Source organism: Papilio polytes, unplaced genomic scaffold, assembly GCF_000836215.1.
Source record: "Papilio polytes unplaced genomic scaffold, Ppol_1.0 DF824102.1, whole genome shotgun sequence".
NCBI classification, from domain to species: domain Eukaryota; kingdom Metazoa; phylum Arthropoda; class Insecta; order Lepidoptera; family Papilionidae; genus Papilio; species Papilio polytes.
Genome location: NW_013525102.1, coordinates 4796041 through 4811134, shown reverse-complemented (window position 1 = coordinate 4811134; position 15094 = coordinate 4796041). Strand labels below are relative to the sequence as shown.

At 42.1% G+C, this 15094-nt stretch overlaps 1 protein-coding gene across 1 annotated transcript in view; it reads left to right on the top strand.

The window, feature by feature from the left end:
- The window catches only part of LOC106099620 (transformation/transcription domain-associated protein), a 29412-nt gene that overhangs the window by 7905 nt on the left and 6413 nt on the right, over positions 1–15094 (top strand). Inside the window, exons 14-43 of the mRNA XM_013278211.1 lie at positions 128–329; positions 533–869; positions 1073–1234; positions 1319–1570; positions 1776–1975; positions 2159–2229; positions 2409–2614; positions 2861–3034; positions 3402–3596; positions 3991–4164; positions 4438–4686; positions 5075–5323; positions 5409–5522; positions 5595–5785; positions 5888–6126; positions 6257–6488; positions 6820–7006; positions 7844–7974; positions 8050–8200; positions 8312–8726; positions 9066–9277; positions 9723–9938; positions 10049–10537; positions 10836–11000; positions 11348–11536; positions 11922–12098; positions 12461–12641; positions 12965–13151; positions 13439–13879; positions 14538–14646. Coding sequence (XP_013133665.1) covers positions 128–329; positions 533–869; positions 1073–1234; positions 1319–1570; positions 1776–1975; positions 2159–2229; positions 2409–2614; positions 2861–3034; positions 3402–3596; positions 3991–4164; positions 4438–4686; positions 5075–5323; positions 5409–5522; positions 5595–5785; positions 5888–6126; positions 6257–6488; positions 6820–7006; positions 7844–7974; positions 8050–8200; positions 8312–8726; positions 9066–9277; positions 9723–9938; positions 10049–10537; positions 10836–11000; positions 11348–11536; positions 11922–12098; positions 12461–12641; positions 12965–13151; positions 13439–13879; positions 14538–14646 — 6497 coding nt within the window. The remainder of the gene's footprint in view (positions 1–127; positions 330–532; positions 870–1072; positions 1235–1318; positions 1571–1775; positions 1976–2158; positions 2230–2408; positions 2615–2860; positions 3035–3401; positions 3597–3990; positions 4165–4437; positions 4687–5074; positions 5324–5408; positions 5523–5594; positions 5786–5887; positions 6127–6256; positions 6489–6819; positions 7007–7843; positions 7975–8049; positions 8201–8311; positions 8727–9065; positions 9278–9722; positions 9939–10048; positions 10538–10835; positions 11001–11347; positions 11537–11921; positions 12099–12460; positions 12642–12964; positions 13152–13438; positions 13880–14537; positions 14647–15094) is intronic.

Sequence of the window (15094 nt, the reverse complement as noted above, 5' to 3'; positions counted from 1 at the left end):
AATTATTCATAATGTTGTTAACTCCCATGACAGATATATTTTCTCTATAAGTTGTTCAGTAAATGTCTCAATTCTCTAACTTCTAATCATACACATTAGGTAAATTCTAAGGATAAAGTATTTACAGGGGGCAACTTCTTACAAAGTGTATCAAAGAATATGGACAATGAGCAGAAGATAGTGATTCTGGTTGGTATATTTCATCAAATCCCCGCCGCGGCGCCGCGCTTCATAGAAGTTCTGTGCAAACTCTTGTTGAACGCGGAGAAGTCGCTGTCAGTCGAAGCCGGATCTCCTTTCAGAGAACCATTAGTTAAATTTCTTCTAAGGTAAGTAATATAAATGTGAATATTTGGATGTATGTTTTTTACTAGCGTTCTCCAAAACGGCTTCACGGATCTCGCTGATATTTTGCACAGATGTAGAGCATAGCCTATAAAAACCTAGTACTTACATATCCAAAAACAAAAATAAAACTTGAATAATAAATGCGTTCTTACAGATTTTTTCAAATATGCTTGTGTATGTCTAGGTATCCAAAGGAAACACTAGATCTGTTGATGAATGACATCAACATCAAGCACCAGCAGTGGAGTAGATTCATAATATACCTCATGAGGCACCCGGACGCGGGTCTGGCGATCCGCGAAGCTCTGCAGACACCGAAGAAGCCGCGCCTGCTGCAGCTGCTGGCGGTCAACAACAGCGCAGCCGCAGCTGCTACAGCCACCCAGACCGAACGCAACGAGATGCAGTTCCAAGCCATAAGGATTATATCCTTACTTATCAAATATGATGATCAATGGCTGTCGGCGCAACACGATCTTATAGAATTACTTAAAAACATCTGGTGCAGTGATAGCTATCATGTAAGAATTTTTAATTTGGCTCCATATACATAAGAATTTGCTTTTTGAATTCACGTCTAGTCCATTTCCTTATACTCAAAGCAATACGATGATGTTTTAAGATAGACCTAATAACTTGACCACTTTCAGCATTGGATTCATATTCTAACTACATGTTATTGTTATTTATGATTCATAGTGTAATACTTTTTTTTTTATTTCAGGAAATGCATAAAAAAGTTGAGAATGTCCACTGTACCCATTGGAAAGAACCTAAATTGATAGTGAAGATTTTGTTACATTACTTCTGTCATCACCCGTCTAACATTGATCTGCTGTTCCAACTGCTGCGAGCATTGTGCGACCGGTTCATACCTGACTTCCAGGTTTGTGTCATATTGTGTTACATTTAAATAATTGAGTTTTTATTTAGAAAATTACTTACCTAATAAAACTTGTTTCGTTTGTAGTTTCTACGTGATTTCCTGGAGCACACGGTGGCACAGAATTATACGATAGAATGGAAGCGGTCCGCCTTCTTCCGCTTTGTGGAGCATTTCCCCGGCGACGCCATGTCGCAGGATCTCAAGGCCAAAGTTCTTCAGATGATACTAATACCTTGCTTCGCCGTCAGCTTTGAAAAGGGACAGAAGATAGTCGGCGGCCTGCCCGCGCCCTACCAGGACAATATGGATAACGTCGTGTCGGTTTTCATTAACAATGTTAGTGTAACATTTTATACTTAGTAATAATATCTGATTTACCACTTTACTACAATAAAAAAAAAATTTGCATGGCTAAAACAAACTTTATGTAGAATTTCTTCACTCCGATGGGTTTCTCTAGTATCCAGGACGGTCGTGTTTATTAGAATATCTGTAATTTAAAAATTACTTTTGTTATATTTTCTGTGTATGTGTATGTCAGGTGATCGACCCGGAGAATCCGTTCGCATGTTCGGACGGCGTGCGCATATCGCTGCTGCAGTTCGCATGTCTTCTGCTGGAGCAGGCGTCGGCGCACATACACGACGCCAACAACAAGAAGCAGGGCAACAAGCTGCGCAGACTCATGACCTTTGCCTGGCCCTGCCTTCTCGGCAAGAACTATGTAGATCCTGCTACAAGGTACAGTATTAGAGCTACACATCATCCATGATATTCACACTCGAAACACTGTGTACTATTATGTCTTTAGAATAAGTTCGTGATATTTCTTCTCTTTCTTCTTGTTTTTTTGTGACAATATTAATTCTATTCTATTCTTTAATGGTTTTTGTTTAACTGAACATTTTTTGTTTTAATGAACAGGTATCACGGTCACTTATTGCTGAGTCACATCATCGCTAAATTTGCGATCCACAAACGGATTGTCTTGCAAGGTAAGTTCTAACAAATTAAGTGCTCACCTTAAACCTAGCGACTCTCAGTTACACACGATTACACAAAACAACGATTTTATGACAGTTAAAAAAAAACTTATTGTAAATGTAAAAGTAAAGGTAAACTTTCCTTGTATATCATATCATAGTAAGTATAGTAATGCGAGTTCGTGTTGCAGTGTTCCACAGTCTGCTGAAGGCGCATGCGCTGGAGGCGCGCGTGGTGGTGCGCCAGGCGCTGGAGATCCTCACGCCCGCGATGCCGCAGCGCATGGAGGACGGCAACACTATGCTCACGCACTGGACCAAGAAGATCATCGTCGAAGACGGACACTCCACGCAGCAGCTCTACCATATACTGCAACTCGTTGTTAGGCACTATAAGGTAAGCTTGTCATACTTTGATGCTGTATTAAAAAATCTAAATTAATTCATTCCTCTTGAGAATAGATTTAGAGCCTGTCTCACCACTGGCTGATAGAGGTTCCTATAGCTTAAAAATGACTTCACTATCAGATAAAGTATTAAAATCCGATATTTCCATCACATATTTTATGCGCTACATTGTTATCTGTAATTCAAAAATAATTGTGGGGCAGGCCTTACCCTTATTGTGTTATATCTTTGTTAGGTGTATTACCCGGTGCGTCATGCTCTGGTGGCGCACATGGTGGCGGCGATGCAGCGACTGGGCTTCTCCACCGCCACGGCGGAGCAGCGCCGGCTGGCTGTCGACCTCGCCGAGGTCGCGCTCAAGTGGGAGCTACAGCGTATCCGCGACCACGCCCACGATGACACCGTTGTCGTACGTATTCATTACACGCACACGTTGCCTATAATCTATACTTCTATACTAATATAATAAAGCGTAAACACACTACTTTGTGGCGTAAGATGTCAGCAATCACAGCATATTTTTGAATAATTTTTTCTTTGATAGTAAGCCCTACACTTACGTCACGCTTTAGGCTATATATTTTCACGCTATTAAACTTAAGGGGTAAATAAATCGGATAAAAACTCCAATGTGGAAAAGAGACCATAAGCTGCTGCCAATAAGGAAGCAAGATTGCAATAGTAAGTTAATTGGTATGAAGGCGGATGAAGCCGCACGGGAACAGCGAGTTAATAATATTTTGGAAATCCCCAAATATAACGTAATTTTCACATAGGTTGCGACATCTCCAAGCGGCGCTGTAAAGCGCGTGTCGGTGGACGAGAGCGGCGGGGAGGCGCGCAAGGCGCTCAACACTGGCTGGGCCAGCCCGCAGGCCAGCACGTCGCGCCTCGAGCCCGACATCTCCAAGCCGCTCGACCGCGCACAGGTCGACATCGTCGTCAACCTGCTGCTGAGACTCGCCTGTCAGGTACGCAACGAAATTTGTATAATATTTTAAGATACATAAATTTATCTTATTACCTTTTTATTATTCTTACTAATTTTATAAATGCACAAGTTTAGTAAGTTCTCGACGAAAATTCGCATTTTTTTTATATAAACCAGCGCTTAACCTCGATTCCACCTAAGCTAAGTGAACACGTGGTTGAAGGATAGATGCGCGCTAGGTCAATAAGTGCCGATTAACCCTGCTCTTGAAGTCTTGAAGGCACCCACGCCATAACTGGACGGGAACACTGTGGTCGGCGACTTGTTCCATTCCTTTACTGTTGTTAATTGTAAAGGATAGTCAGGAAGAACACACAGGCTACTTAATTTTGATTTAAGTAAGCCAGTTTTTCATATTTTCATTGATATTGTAGGTGAACGAGGGCCCAGTAGTAAGCAGCGGGCTGGTGATGGGCGCGACGAGCGCGGCGGTGGGCGGCTCCCCCGGCGAGCAGCTGTCGCGCCGCTGCGTGCTGCTGCTTAAAACCGCCCTCAAACCCGACGTGTGGCCGCACCTCTGCGAGCCTAAACTGTCCTGGCTCGATAAGGTATCACGCAATTATTTGTTTAGATATTAAGGGCCCGTCCCACCAAATTGTAAATTGTCTGATAACAATCCAACGTGTAAAATATGTGATGAAAATATTGGATTTTGTTCCTTTATTCGACAGTGACGTCATTTTTGAGCTATTTGAGCCTCTATCATCCAGTAGTGGGACAGGCCCTTACACATCATCTTCATCACATCTCTCATCATCACATCTCTTTTTCGTAACCTTATTGTTTGGTCCGTATTAAAATGTAATTTTGTTTTTTGGTAGGTGTTCGCAACAGCGGACACTAACGTAGCATCATGCGCTAACGCTTGCACCGCGTTGGAGCTACTGACGTTCCTGCTGGGCGTGCTGCGGCGCGAGCAGTGCCTGGTGGCGCTGAAGCCGCTGCAGCGCGGGCTGGCCGCCTGCGTCGCCTCCACCAACCCCAAGGTGGTGCGCCTCATGCACAACCTGCTCGCCAAACTCACCGCGCTATTCCCCACGGAGCCCTCGGGCGCCGCGCAGGCCTCCAAGGTAACTAAGTCGCCGCTAATTAATTGAATTATTTTTGGTATTTACGCTTTTATTTGCTATTGTGACACAGTTTTACATATTTACTTATAACATATTGTGAAGCTGGTAATTTACTACGTATTTATCTGGTAGCGTGAACAAGTCTTGCTTTATAAAATACTAGCTGTTGCTCGCGACTTCACCTGCGTGAAATTAAAAAATATAGCCTATGTTACTCGCAGATAAACCTTTCTAACGGTGAAGGAATTTTTTAAATCAGTCCAGTAGTTTTTACGTGAATCAAATACATACAAAAATCCAAAAATATAAATCTTTCATGTTTATATTTTTGGATATATAATATTAGTATAGTATAGATGGAAAATATTAAAAACAAATCTTTTTCCAGTTCGAAGAATTGGAGAGTTTGTACGCGTGTGTGAGCAAATACGCGTTCGAGGGTTTGGCGACGTACGAGAAGTCTGGTGTGGGGAGCGGCGCGGGCGCGCTGCTGGGCCCGCTGATGATGCTGAAGGCGTGCTGCGCCTCCAGCCCCGGCTACGTGGACCGTCTGCTGCTGCCGCTCATGCGCGTGCTGCAGCGCATGCTGCGCGACCACGTCGCACCTAACCCTGATGCAGCCACATCAGATTTACTTGTAAATATACGTTTTCCACACATGCACAGTCAACTAACTAGATTAATATGTGTAGTTGCTAATTGTTTATGATTGTTTTCCTCAGATATTGGCACTAGATCTCCTGAAAGCTCGCGTCTCAGTGATGCCTGGGGAGACAAGAAAAACGTTTATCGGTACTGTTCTTGTTGGATTAATTGAAAAGACTACCGATGCTAAGGTAATGTTTGTTCCTGCTTGTTTCGTTTTAATTTTTTTTATCATACATAATTCTAAAATATTGGTAATGTAGGTGATGAGAGCCATCATCCGCATGGTGGAGGACTGGGTGAAGTGGCGCGGCGTGGGCGCGTCGGGCGGCGCTCCCTCGCTGCGGGAGAAGTCCATCCTGCTTGTCAAACTAATGCAGTACGTCGAGAAGCGGTTCCCAGATGACCTGGAGCTTAATGGACACTTCCTCGACATCATTAATTATGTTTATAGGTAATATAAGGGCAACAGAATATTCAATATTTTACACCTATCTTCATAATTTAAATTAAAAAAAAATTGTTTACAAAACTAATGAATGTTTTTGTATTTCAGAGATGAACATTTGAAGATGACGGAGCTGTCGATGAAGTTGGAGCCGGCGTTCCTGGCGGGGCTGCGCTGTCCGCAGCCGCACATCCGCGCCAAGTTCTTCGAGGTGTTCGACCAGAGCGTGCGTCGGCGCATCTTCGACCGCCTACTCTACATCTTCTGCACGCAGAACTGGGAGTACATCGGACAGCACTACTGGATCAAGCAGTGCCTTGAGTTACTACTTGTTACTTGTGTCTCTAGTGAGTATTTGACATTTTTTATTGATATGTACTTTAATAAATAAATACTTTTGTGTTTTTTCTAATATATGTCGACTGTAAACTATAAAATAATTACAATAGAATCATTTAATTTTTATTTTTTTTCTAGGCACCCAAATTCGGCTTTCCAACGCCAAGTATTTAGTTCCCAGCATAACCGCTGTTATAAATCTGGGCACTAGTGAAGATCGAAAGTCTTTTGTTGTGTACAACTCTGTGAAGGAAGAGTCCGCAGAAGGCTTCAGTGAAACTATGGAGACGGACAAGGAGGATGTACTGGATATGGATTTAGATTCCAATTCTAATCAGAAAGATGATTTGACCAAGAATGTACCAAACAGGTAACAATCATTGTTACGTTTAACACTTGATTCTCTTCTTATTATTTTTAAATCATTTTTTATGGCATTTTATATGCTGCATTCAGTAGTCTCCCTAAATGTAGATTTAGTGTCTGAAATCTACACTCATAGTCGTAATTTACTATAAATTGTCTAGTGCTTTTTGTGACTGAACGCCACTGTTTTCCTTGAAGATGCATTTACAGATTCACCGGGCTTGAGGTGGTCGAGCTCAGATGTCGCTTAGCCTAAACCTCGTTTATGAGTAACCCTTCTCTAGGGCTCCCTCAGGAGTGACTGCAGTAGGTGTTGTATGTTAACGTGTGTGCAGACAAAGAGCGCTGAACCGCATGGTGGCGACGCAGTCGGAGTTCCTGGAGATGGCGGGGCGCGTGCGCACGGAGCAGCTGGTGGCGGCGGCGGCGCAGCTCTGCCACATGGAGGACGCGCTGGCGCACCACGTCTGGCTGCGCCTCATGCCCAAAATATGGAGCGCACTTGATGAACGACAACTTGATGTAACATTATACTTTGTCTATAAGATAGATTAGTTTGTCAATTTAGTAGGGATGGGTTGTGTAAATTAATGATTCTTTCGATTTTTATTTTTATAGAAGTTAGAATCGATAGATTTATAGTTATAACTCGTGAATTAAAAAAAACACTGTTTTCTCAAATTAATAATGACCTACAGAATCCTGATGGATTTAAAAAGTGTTGTCAAGAAATTGCATTTTAATGGGGATGTTTCCTAATTTTTGGAATTGCTTTTATTATGTAGATAAACCGTATCTGAATATGAAAAAAAATATAATAAAATCATATACGCAACATTTTATTACAAAAACACTTAACTAAAAACAACTTCTCCAAAGACCGCGAAAACGCCTCATGACGTCACTTTCTTGCTTACAAACCTCGTGTCGCGGTCTGTCAAATTTGAATATTAGCTACTCAAATAACTTTTACTATTTTTTTCGTCATATTGATCGAAAATTTGCTCGTAAAATATGTCGTAAATATAAAAACACTTAATAATGGAGTCCTCATAATATAACACACGAAAACTCAATTGTTATAATCATTTAAAAAAATATATAACTACAAAATGCACTGACATTTACTGAAGTTGGTCACACTGCCATGTTATATGCGAGAAAGTGACGTCATTGGTGTTTGAGATCGAGTAATGGCAAACTATTGCAACGTTTTTAATTTATATTTAATTTGAGACAAACATTCAAGGTCTCTAAATGTTATTATAGGTTATAAAATGCTGTCTTTAAAATATTAAACATAACTTTATTTGGATTTGTAACATTAGGAAACATCCCCATTGCGATGATATTTTTCAGACTGTAATGTCCGAAGCGATACCATTCCTGATATCCGGCGTGCACGTGATACAGCGCGACCAGCCGCTCAGTGCGCTCAACACATTTGTTGAGGCGTTGGCTCGCTGTAATCCACCTTTAACTATGAAACCGTTAGTATACTACTATTAACTATTTTTATACGCTTTTATATGTGTTTTTATGAAATATTGTGTTTTAATTTACAGACCAATGATGAAGTATCTGGGCAAAACGCACAATCTATGGCATCGTATGACGTTGAATCTAGAACAGATGGCAGTCGACCATGCAGCGGGTCGAGCGCAGCGTGAACAATTCGAAATATATGATCACGAAAGCGAAAGTATTACGTCTACGGTTAGTATTTTTATATCAGCATTTTAAAACAGGGAAATTATATAAAATAGATATACATTAGGAAACATCCACACATTTATCCTTTTACATTTATATTATTATGATTTACAGGAGATTCTGGACTCATTGGGGGAGATGTACGAGCTGCTACAAGAGGAGGACATGTGGTCGGGGCTGTGGCAGAAACACGCCAAGTACCGAGAGACAACCGTCGCTATAGCGTACGAGCAACAGGGCTTCTTTGAGCAGGCGCAGGCGGCGTACGACGTCGCCATGGCTAAATTAAAACAAGAGTACTTAGCCAACCAGTCTTCGTACAGCATGCATAAAGAGTGCAGCCTCTGGACCCAGCACTGGATCAAATGCGCGAAGGAACTGAACCAGTGGGACTCCCTGCTCGAGCTCGGCGTAACGCGAGGTGGTCGAGATCCGTTCTTGATTCTAGAAAGTTCTTGGAGGAATCCCAACTGGCCTACCATGAAGGAAGCTCTCGCTGAAGTGGAATATGGATGTCCTAAAGAATTAGGTAGAATAATATAATGTAATCCCTATTAATTTTATCATTTTTCTTTTCCCTTTCTAAAAAAAGTGATATAAATTGTTAAGATAAAAATGAAATCTTTTTATCCGAGTTTTGACAAGAATTGAGTCCGTTGCCATTTTTACCGATACTCACACAGACGGTATTCACAGATAAATTACCTTTCTAACACTGAAATTTTTAAAATCTTTAATTTTTTTTAAAATCGGCCCAATAGTTTTTGTTACACTATAAATAGATATTTCAGATACAAAAATAGAAATCTTTCCTCTTTATAATATTGGTATAGATTGTTTTAAATATTTGTGTGCAATATACGTGCAGCGTGGCTGGTGAACCTGTACCGCGGCTACCTGTGCATCTGCGCGGGCGGCGAGCAGCAGCTGGGCGGCGTGGAGCGGCACGCGGAGGCGGCGGCCACGCAGTGCCTGCGCGAGTGGCGCCGTCTGCCGCGCCTCGTCTCGCACGCGCACCTGCCGCTGCTGCGCGCCCCCCAGCAGCTCATGGAGCTCAGCGAGGCTGCGCAGATACACACAGTCAGTGCACCGTACACCACACACCATACACTCCTCACACTCCTCACACTCCTCACATACAAAAACTATAAAGACATTAGCTTTCGCCCGCAACTTCGTCGGATTTAGAAGTAAACAAAAGTAATTATCCTATGAGTTCTTCCAGACTATGCCCTACATCTATGCCAAGTTTTATCGAGATATGTTCAGCAGTTTAGGCTACAAACTCTAACAAACATCCATCCATCCATCCAAACTTTCACATTTATATTAACAAGATTATTCCTATTAATCCTTATAACTTTATCTTGCTTAGAAAGCGGGATTCACAGCAGTGTTCGTGTGTGAACTTAAAAGACGGTGCAATACGACAGAAAGGACCAATTTGCTAGTCTATATCACAATTCAATATTTCTGAATATTAACTTACAATGTAACTATATGAATTTTAATATGTTGTGTTCAGGGTCTGCTGCACAGTCGTCCGACGTCGCTGCACGACATGAAGGCGATCGTGAAGACGTGGCGCAATCGGCTGCCGGTGGTGGCGGACCCGTTGTCGCACTGGGGCGCCATCTTCACTTGGCGCCAGCACCACTACCAGTTCATAGCCTCGCACTACGACTCGCAGACGGACCACGCCTCCAACCACAGCATGCTTGGCGTGCACGCCAGCGCTCAGGTTAGTCTTACAGTACTTTTTTTACCTTTTTTAACCATACATGGCATGATGACATCAATTCTTAAAAAATGAATAGTTACTATTTTACTATTTTAATTTTTTTATTTCAGGCAATAATACACTTTGCGAAAATAGCAAGGAAGCATAACCTATCGGGCGTATGTCTCGACTCCCTACACCGTATCTACACGATACCTAGTGTCCCGATAGTGGACTGCTTCCAGAAGATACGACAGCAAGTCAAGTGCCACATTCAGATGTCGTGGACTGAAGGAAGAGATGAACTTACCGAAGGCTTGGAGATGATAGAGTCCACCAACTTCAAATACTTCACAAAGGAGATGACGGCGGAGTTTTATGCGTTCAAAGGTTTACTTTTGGCGCAGCTCGGACGTTCGGAAGATGCGAACAAAGCGTTCGCGGCGGCGGTACAGCTGCACGATACGCTGGTGAAGGCCTGGGCCTTGTGGGGGGATTACTTGGAGCAGATATTCATAAGAGACCCGCGGCAGATATCCGTGGGGGTGTCGGCTATGACATGCTTCCTGCACGCCTGCCGCCATCAGAATGAATCTAAATCGAGGAAGTACTGCGCTAAGGTATTTATTAGCTACTCTATAAACTAGAAAAACATTAATCTATCAAAACACATTTGTTTTTTTTTTCTTTATAAAAAGCCCTACACCTCAAACATGCTTTAGGGGAATGGGATGAAAACTACGAACAGCAAATAAGCAAAATTGCCAAAGTAACGATAAGTCTTAGGCGATGGCCTTAGTTGTCATTTCGGAATTTGAATTTTGATATTTGCAATTTAAAGTTTAACAGAATGTAGTCAAATAATGTTTTTATAATGTATAGCGGATGATATTACACCAGTTGTTAATTGTGAATTAGGTGCTGTGGATGCTGAGCTTCGACGACGAGAAGAACAGCCTGGCGGAGGCGCTGGACAAGTACTCTGTGGGCGTGCCGCCGGTGCAGTGGCTGCCCTGGATCCCGCAGCTGCTGGCCTGCATCGTGCAATACGACGGCAACGTCATACTCAACCTGCTCAGCCATGTTAGTATACCCTCAATTACTTTTATTATTATTTTTATTTACTATTTACTCTATTCTATATTTCTAATATTATAAATAAGAAAGATTTGTTTTTTTTGTACGTTTTGAAATAGGTCAAAAACTATTAAGCCAATGTTAAAAATTCTTTCGTGATATTTTGTCAACCGATCAGCATTAAGCCTGGTCATATAAGGTGGGCTAAGAGCTTGGGAATGTAGAGATATTCTGAGCTTATGGTGTTATTGATGTTTTGTTTAGCCTAAGAAGATAAAATTCAGAAAAAACTGACATTATAGTTAAGTGATCTTTTGAAAATTTTAAATTTATATGGTATGTATCTGTTACAGGTGGGGCGGCTGTACCCGCAGGCGGTGTACTTCCCCATCCGCACGCTCTACCTCACGCTCAAGATCGAGCAGCGCGAGAGGCACAAGACCGCGGAGAACACCAACACGCACCAGCCCGCCGCCTCCACCGCTTCCACCTCCGCCTCCACCTCCAGCGCCTCCACCTCCGCCGCCTCCACCTCCACTGCTGTTAGTTACACATTATATAAATTATGTATTGTAAACCGGAAAAGGGTTGTATGGCAGTTGGTAATTTTGTGAACTAACAATGTCGTATTGAAAGTGATTAACTAATGAACGGGAATGAAACAACAAAAAAAATACTGAAACTGAACTATCGCGCAACTGTTTTGTCTCGCTTTGATTCTTATGCGCCGATATGGAGGTGCGCACACTACACGATTTTTAATTGTGTAACTAAACAGTTAAATTGGCTGCGAAATAATCAAAAATCGCACAACTGTTAATTTTTGGTTTTTGTCAATTGTTTATTATTTTATTTCGATTAAAGACATTGCATTTTCGAAAAATTATTTACAGTTGAGTCAAAGTAAACAATATATTCGTATTTCAGCAGCCGCAGCAGAGTGCGGGGGCTAGTACGAGCGGGGGCGGCGGCGGGGGCGGCAGTGCAGGCGAGGCGGGCGCCATCAAGGCCACCATGCCCATGTGGCGCTGCTCCAAGATCATGCAGCTGCAGCGCGAGATACACCCCACCGTGCTCTCCTCGCTAGAGGGTATCGTTGATCAGGTAACTTACAAGTACAACTTTCAAATTATATTTATACTAGCTTTCGCCCACGACTCCGACCCCGTGAAATTAAAACAATAGTGAGTAGCCTACGTGCTCTTCCAAACTTCTCTCTATGTTTATGGCAAATTTCATCGAGACCCGTTCAGTCGTTAGGCTACAAACTCTAACAAACATCCATCCGTCTAAACTTTCGCGTTTATAATATTAGTATGATAAAGCAATTCTAAATAGTATATAATCAGTACTACTTTTTAAAAATACTCAAACAACTTTATTACACCTCTAACGTCGAAGATGCGTAGGTGTCAAGGGTTTTTTGAATGTCATATTGTGTATTAAGAGAGTGATATGTTGTTAAGATGGTGTGGTTCCGCGAGAACTGGTACGAGGAGGTGCTGCGTCAGCTGCGCGCGGGGCTCGCCAAGTGCCACGTTGTGGCGTTCCACCACCGCGCCGCCGTCGCCGACGCCACCGTCACCCCGCACACGCTCAACTTCGTCAAGAAGGTCGTCTCCACCTTCGGCATCAGCATCGGCATCAGTGAGTCACAACCACGCTTACATTCTGTTCCCTTTACAGCCTGCTAATACGTAAGTAACTACCGGACCACAGACAATTGAACATTTTAGCGCCGTTCCGATACATTACAAATTAATTTTCTTTCCTACGAAAAAACTGATAAATATTTTGATATAATTTATGTAACCTTGCTCGCTTGTATGCTTGCTAAATGTGCTCAGCGATTAATTTATATTTTTAAACAGACTTTAATTAAGTGTATATTTAATATGCGAATGTAATAAGCGCTCCATTTGTAAGTGTAGAAAATATTTCAATAAGTGTAAGTGGTGCAATCTCCTCAGCCGCCTCAGAGAGCCTGGCGCGTCGCGCGCAGGCCACCGTGCAAGACCCCGTCTTCCAGAAGATGAAGACGCAGTTCACCGCAGACTTCGACTTCACGCAGCCCAACGCTATGAGGCTGCAGAATTTGATACAAAAACTAAGAAAATGGGTTAAAATACTTGAAGCCAAAACTAAAGTTCTACCCAAGTAAGTATCTTCTACAATGAAACTTCGATATAATCACTAATTAATCCTACTTCCCACTAACTATTATTATAAATTCGAATGTTTAGATGGATGGATGGATGCATGTTTGTTAGAGCTTGTAGCCTAAACGGCTCAACGGATTTCGATGAAATTCGGCATAGACGTAGAGGATAGTCTCGAAGGACACATAGGCTACTCACTTCTGTTGTCTATTAAAACCACGCGGACGAAGTCGCGGGCAAAAGCTAGTATAAAATAAGTACTAGCATGTATTTAAATTCTTACAGATCATTCCTGATCGAAGAAAAATGTAGATTCCTATCGAACTTTAACTTGAAAACGGCAGAGATAGAGTTGCCTGGCGAGTTCTTGCTGCCCAAACACACGCACTACCACGTGCGCATCGCGCGCTTCATGCCCCGCGTCGAGATCGTGCAGAAACACAACACGTCCGCGCGCCGCCTCTACATCCGCGGACACAACGGCAAGATCTACCCATACTTAGTCGTCAATGACTCCGGACTGGGTGACGCTAGGCGGGAAGAACGAGTTCTCCAGCTCCTGAGGATGCTTAACCATTATTTAGGCAAGCAGAAGGAAACTTCCAGAAGATTCCTGCACTTCACGGTGCCTCGCGTGGTGTCCGTGTCGCCGCAGATGCGACTGGTGGAGGACAATCCCAGCTCGTTGTCGCTATTGGATATTTATCGCACGGAGTGTGCGAACAGGTTTGTTCTTTGTTTTACCACTTGTACAATAGACTTTCTTTGGTATTTAATTATGACGTGACAAATAAATGTAAGGACATATTTACGACATTGTAAAATTGAAACATTGCTGAAATTAGTGACTTTGTTTATTATTGTATTGTACATGATAACATTAGGATATTTTTTATTTGTATGCGATAAAAAAGTCTCTTACTATAATAATTCTTGGACATATTAATTAAGATTTATGTCCTCCGCCGCCGAGATGTTTATGTTGAGCTTTTAAATGGTGATCTCATAACATGACATCACTAATTAGTTCACACCGACTTTTGAAAGTAATTCTTTTTTATATGCAAATAAAGTTGCAAAGTTTATAGCCTTACTGTTTGAGTAAATAACGGTCGAGGTAATAGAGTGCTTTGTATTAATTTCCTCGATCTAAATAATTAATTACTATAATATAATAGCAGACGCGAGTGAAACCTATTCAGTTAACTTCATTACTGGTATCAAAAACCTACTTTAACTTCATTCCTAAGAAATTTTAATTATCAATGAAGTACAATACATAAATAGCAAAATATTTGTTTTTTTTTTGCTTTGTACAGATTTTTAAATATAGTTAATGTAGATAAGTAAAGTAAATAAATGTAATAAGCAAATATATGTGTAGGGGCGTGGAGTACGATGCGCCGATAGCGCGGTACTACGAGCGGCTGGCGGCGGTGCAGGCGCGCGGCTCCCAGGTCTCGCAGCAAGTGCTGCGCGACATACTGCGCGAGGTGCGTACTGCGACACCGACACCGACATCCAATCCGACACCGACACCTATTCCGACACCGACACCCACTCCGACACCGACAACTATTCCGACACCGACACCCACTCCGACACCGACACTGGGACATCATCATACTACTTAATACTAATGTTATAAATGCGAAAGTTTAGATAGATGGATGAGGAGAACATAATCTGGAAGAACACATAGGATACTTACTTTTAATTTTTTAATTCCACGCGGACGGAGTCGCGGGCGGAATCTTGTACAATGTAATTCTAAGGAGTTATATATGCTAATTTTTCTTAGCGTTAGATTCAAAATACTATGACTATTTCTGTTGATTAAAACTAAACTAAATTAATATGACGGTTTTACATAACAATAAAACCGATATTATGTGCCGAGAAAACATACAGCATTGCTTATGAAGATGCGTTATATACTTA